The sequence below is a fragment of the Verticillium alfalfae genome, genomic scaffold, assembly GCF_000150825.1.
Source record: "Verticillium alfalfae VaMs.102 supercont1.3 genomic scaffold, whole genome shotgun sequence".
Taxonomy (NCBI): Eukaryota; Fungi; Ascomycota; class Sordariomycetes; order Glomerellales; family Plectosphaerellaceae; genus Verticillium; species Verticillium alfalfae.
Genome location: NW_003315036.1, coordinates 2,378,382 through 2,383,800, shown reverse-complemented (window position 1 = coordinate 2,383,800; position 5,419 = coordinate 2,378,382). Strand labels below are relative to the sequence as shown.

Below are 5,419 nucleotides of genomic sequence, written 5' to 3'. Positions count from 1 at the left end.
CGACGAAGGAGTAGCCGTTCTATGAAAACAAGGCGAAGACGGCTGCGCGACAAAATTAGTCTGATGATGCTTGACGCTGCTATGAAGGAGCTGTGGGAAGAAATGAGAACATGTGGGTGAACAAGCACCATTTTGTGAAGAAGCTTCCCTTGTCGCCGTAGTCGTCAGTCTGCTGCTGCTGCTGGGGCTGCTGGGTGCAGCCGCTGGCGTTGTTGTTGTTGTTACCCTGCTGCTGCTGCTGCTGCTGGTTGTTGTTGTTGTTGTTGTTGCTGCTGCTGGAGATGGACTCGGCGGCCTTCTTGAGGAAATCCATTGTGAAGAAGAGTGTTGGGGTTTGGAGTCAAGATTGTTCTTGGTGTAGATGATGATGCTGCTGCTGGTGATGTGTCGAGGTGGGCAGAAGAGGGGTGATGGCGGGGAAGGTGATGAGGGAGATGATTATATACCCAACCCACTCACCACCTCACGCCAGGCAAGCCAAGGTAGCTGGAAGCAGACAAGGTACGCAGGTAGTTGGTTTGTAGCTCAATGAGGGTCCATCCAGGTCCCAAAGACGGCAGGCCTCCCAAAACCAGGCGGGATGGGAACGGAGGGGCCCGTTGCTGGTGCCCCCCCAGCAACACCGGAACGGTGGATATCCATAAGGAGGGGTCCTGGGTCCTAGGCCTGGCGGCACGGAGGGTCCAGCTTCTCCCCGTTGGTGTGTGTGCCAACAAGCACTGTCAGGGAAGCTCGGGCTGTGCCAGGGGGGGGCACCCAAGCAGGGGAAGATCAGGGAGCGACACTGAGGAGCCAGAACAACAGGGAACAGCAGGGACGGGGAGGGGTAGGTCGCGATGGTGTCAGCTGAATCCGAAGCTTAATCGCTGCGGGGTAGGTCGGGCCATCTCGGCTGTGAGTGGCAGATTTGAGGGCATCGTGATCGCGATGCACACGGGATTGCTGCGGCCGGTGGAGCCTGCGTGGTGGTGCAGTGCTGTAGCGAGCCAGATGCTCAGCACTCCTACCATGTACAGTACAGCACAGATCCCCGAAGGAGGCAGATTGCAGGTGGATGTGGAAATAGAGAGTGGGGGAGAGGCCGAGTTGGGCGGGCCGCTAGAGGCTGTCGAGCTGAACCTTGGCTGTCTCTCGCGACGGCCACGATCCGTTTGAGCCGGGAGTGGGCGGTGTCACGGCTACCGTTTTGTCGTCAGCTGGCATGGCAATGGCAACATGTGCGGGGTCCCTCTGGACTGTCTCCTTCAGCTTGTCTAGGATCGACTGCACGATCTTGTGCGGTGTATCACGAATTGATGAGATCCTAGCATCCTCAGGAACCCCTCCCTTAGTTTGGACCCTGCGTCGGAGCTCTTGGCAAATCTTGTTCTAGAAGGGTAGCTCGGTCTGGCTGTCACATGTTACAGCGAACTCAGCATGGGACGTTCGCATGGCGAATTGAAGACGACAGCATATCAGTTGAGAACATGTTTATTTATGGCCCTACTACTTTGCACCTCAGTTCGAGATCTTGTCCGACACTTTGGAACTGTGTCGCCATTAGTCCGCGTAATGTACAAAGCGCCCCTGTCACAGCTAAGTACTCACCCCGTTGCCTTTTCATAGGCAGATCGTCCGCCGTCTGTGATCTTCTCTTGTGTGTTGCGGTCAATGTTATGTCCCGACTTCTTGCTGGCAAAGTCAAAGGCTAGAGTTCTTGTTAGCTCCACTGTCCGTCTCGCAACGCGTTCACGCCATATCGTACCCTTGTCAGCGTAGTCCTGGTTGCCTGCAGCAGCCTGATCACCGCTGGCGCCCTTGTCAGCGCTGCCCGACTTGGCCACTTTCTTGATGAAGTCCATGATGAGTTTGAGTTTGTTGATGATTGAGTGTTGTATTTTCCAGTGATCAATGGGTCTGGGTTCATGAGGTCAACCCCGCGGGCAGTCATTATTTTATGCCTTTTCGCAACACTCAATGTCGTCATGCTGAAGCAACACGCTCGCTGAAACCAGACCTCCCGGAAAGTCGGAGTGCGCCCATGACGCCGGTCTGCCAAGAATCCTGCCCTTGACAGCTTTACTGCCCTATCCGATGGGGTTAGAAAAGGTACGATCGTGTCGCAAGAGGTCTGGCGGGCCCCCGGCTCCAGCAGATGAGACACCGTCTCGGGAGGCGCGCTGGTGGTTGGGCAGGCGGCTGGCACGACGGCGCTAAGGGCCGGACGAGGCAAACCTTGAGCGGCATTCACGGACTGGGCCACGGCGCATGATGTGACGTGGGATCCGGAGTGTATTGCGATTCGTTCTGCAAGTGGGAGCTCGGATTATTGTATGTTGACGGAGCCTTGAAAGAGGTTATATAGGTTAGCTAATGTGACGATCCGGTGCTTGTCTAGGTCTCATGCTGGGCTCTTCCATTGTAATACTTTGTTTGCAATATTGGATAATACTCAAACAAGCTATGAGAGCGGTTCGCCGCGATACTGCACGCCAGGGATAACCTCATCAAATGCTGTCCAGGTCAACCATGTAGTGCAAAGAAGTCTTACAAACCAAATCTCCCACCCAATCTACCTACACACCCTAAGTCTAAAACTTGAGACACAGTATCAGTCTGCCTCACAAAACAGCGCAGATTTCTCGTCATATATCGCCGGTCCTCCCGATGCAAGGCTGCCCATATGACCGAGGTCTGTGACGGAATCCTAGATGGTCCTCTGGCCCTACACCACTCCTCCGGAGACTTTTCTTCCGACAAGACTGCGCTTGGTTTTGGTCTCTGCGGCCAGCTCAAAATCGACCGAGTCGGTCACCGGAAACGGTTTGATAGTGGATGGATACCAGACAAAGAAAATGGCCATGACCAACGCCATGAGTGTCAGGTCAAAGACGAAAAGCGGCCACTCGTTGGACAGGAGATAGCCCTCAGGGCCCATGATGTACTCGATGATGCGAAACGTGCAGCGCACGAGAATCAGCGCCGACGTGGCGTACAGCATAATCATGAGCTTCGCCCAGTCAAACGGCTCGCCCCGGGCAACGACGGCCCCGTCGCGCAGCTGCGCCGTGTCGGCGTCGACGACGCTGAAGCCGTCGCGGCCGCGTCTGTACCGCACGTCGAAGATGACGGCCGCCAGGACGAAGAGGCCGAAGAAGACAATCTGGACAAACAGGCCCACGATGACGGTGGTTTTTCCTAGGTCTTTCTTCGTGGCACTCGTCATCATGCCGGCGCCGCCGGCCTGGATGACAAAGGCGGAGACGTCGCCGACGACGAACACCTTGGTGAGCCATGTAGGGCGAATGATGGAGAGGGCTACGGCGCGGGGGCCGAGACCGCGGATGATGCGGCCAAGGACCATGTAGATGCTGGCGGCAAAGAGCGAGGGCGGGACAAGCAGGAAGATGGACTGGATGATGTAGGGCATGAGCTCGCTCGTGTCGTTTCGGGCTATGACTCGGCCTACGCAGCCAACGGCCTCGACTGTTCCCTTTTGTTAGCACAGGGTCCCAAGGACAGCGTCCCACGGAAACGATGGGATACGCACGATACCCTCCGACCACAAACGGTAGGCAAAACCACAAGCGGTGTTGGAACATCCTCCATGTATGGGCGAGCGAAAGAACGCCAAAGAGTGAGAGAAAAATGATGCTGAGTGCCAGTGATGGCACGTATTTCCAGAGGTAAATACCCTCCTTGTAGGGGAGCAGCTCTGCGCGAGAGAGTATCATGTTGAACCTTTGCATCGGATAGACGAAGAGAAGACCTTTGCTAATCGGTGGGCTGGGTGTCTCGAATGGCGGCGCAACGTTCAATGCTCGTGATGGTGGATGAAGGTAGTCAAACTGAAGGACAAAAGGCTGCACTGTAGGTTACAAGATGGCTTGAAGCGAGGGCATTGTCGACACACCTGCCAGTCAACTACACCAGGGAGTCCCCAAATATATAGTCAGGGGCGGTTGATATTCAGCTCTCAGCGGGCGGGTCCTCCTCCATGGATCATCGCCCTGGCGAAGTACGCCTCCGAGAGCCCGATATGCGAAGAAAGAGGACATTGTCTATCCAGCAGCACGATACTTGCATGGGGTTGACGCGTCTGTTGCTATAGTCTTGCGAGAGATGCGAGCGAGATACGATGGATTGACGAGGCGTGGATGCGAGACAAAAGTCTAGTTGGTTGTATGACTCGCCCAACACTGCGGCTTCCGCGGTCTCGCAAAATTATCCGAGAGGCAACTCATCACTGTGGCTATGCGTAGAGCAGATTTCATGGCAGACAAGCTAGGCTGTGCGCGCCAGTGTATGCGCTCTGTTCACCCATTCAACTTGTCTCACGGGGTTATGTTGCATCTCATGAGCCGTCACCGGCGCGGGGTTGACTGTGATCTGGTCCGCTTAACCCCCTGGATCATGGTAAACAAGATCATGAATCTTCCAATTCACAAGCACACTCGATAGCTCGACGCAACAAATCGTCATGCGACTCTAGTTTCTACATGCTGCACTTCTTCGTTGAAAAATCTCTCCATGACCTGATGCCCACCCCCCCTCCGCTATGACTCGTAGCTCTCAAATACATGTCTCCTCTGCCACAGCACGGCATCCAAATGCACCGGGAACCGCGAGAGGCTCTCGTCAACGACGGCGAACATGCGCTTCGCCAGCCCGCCAAAGTACCAGAACCGCGTCTCGAACGCGCGCAGCAGCACGGCAAAGTGCGCCAGGAAGACCATGGCGTGCGGCCGGCACGCGATGATGTCGAGGCGCAGGTTGTCCTCGACCCGGTAGGGGATGAACATGATCATGTGCGACTCGGGCTGCGCGCCGGCGCCGGCGACCAACCACACGGCGCGCCGCAGCAGGTGCACGGCGTGGACGTAGTCGTGCCGGCTGGGTCCGTCGAGGGTCGTCTCGTAAAAGGTCGACGTGTCGTCGAGGGCGTCGAACATGTCTTCGGGCAGGATGGAGAAGCGCAGCGTGGATTTGCTGCCAGGGGGCGGTTGTTCACGGTCAACATGCGAACATCAAGGTCAGGGGTGGAGATGTGTGGCAAGATGGGAGGGAAAAGGACAATGGCAAGGCAGGGAAGGCAGGCAAGGCAAGGCAGGGAAGGCGACTCACTTGAAGCTGCTCGGATCGAGCCGATGTGACAGGCCGTTGCCGGCCAGCGGCGCCAGCGGCGTTTCGAGAATCTGGGCCTCGGACGGCTCCATGACGGCCCAGACGCCGCGGATGAAGACGAAGAGATCGAGGGCGCCGGGCGTCAGGGCCACGGGCTGGCCGTCGCCGGCCTCGCCGTGCGACCCGGCGGGCTGCCAGCACATGGTGAGGACCATGATGGCGGCGAAGCAGAAGCTGGGCTCCCAGTCGGTGGCGCCCGCGTCGAGCTTGGTCAGGGCGGCGCGGAAGCCCTCGAGGCCGGCCGTCTGGTGGTGAA

At 57.1% G+C, this 5,419-nt stretch overlaps 3 protein-coding genes across 3 annotated transcripts; all 3 read right to left on the bottom strand.

The window, feature by feature from the left end:
- Nucleotides 1–1,452: 1,452 nt before the first annotated feature.
- On the bottom strand, nt 1,453–1,898 carry VDBG_03250 (hypothetical protein; the record flags this gene model as incomplete). Its single annotated transcript, XM_003007065.1, has 3 exons — nt 1,453–1,528; nt 1,588–1,687; nt 1,745–1,898. The coding sequence occupies 3 exons, from the start codon at nt 1,839–1,841 to the stop codon at nt 1,498–1,500; spliced, it is 228 nt and encodes a 75-aa protein (XP_003007111.1).
- An 806-nt stretch (nt 1,899–2,704) lies between these two features.
- VDBG_03249 (RTA1) lies at nt 2,705–3,409 on the bottom strand (the record flags this gene model as incomplete). Its single annotated transcript, XM_003007064.1, has 1 exon — nt 2,705–3,409. The coding sequence occupies one exon, from the start codon at nt 3,407–3,409 to the stop codon at nt 2,705–2,707; it is 705 nt and encodes a 234-aa protein (XP_003007110.1).
- Nucleotides 3,410–4,535: 1,126 nt separating this feature from the next.
- VDBG_03248 (conserved hypothetical protein) lies at nt 4,536–5,318 on the bottom strand (the record flags this gene model as incomplete). Its single annotated transcript, XM_003007063.1, has 2 exons — nt 4,536–4,968; nt 5,104–5,318. The coding sequence occupies 2 exons, from the start codon at nt 5,316–5,318 to the stop codon at nt 4,536–4,538; spliced, it is 648 nt and encodes a 215-aa protein (XP_003007109.1).
- Nucleotides 5,319–5,419: the final 101 nt, after the last annotated feature.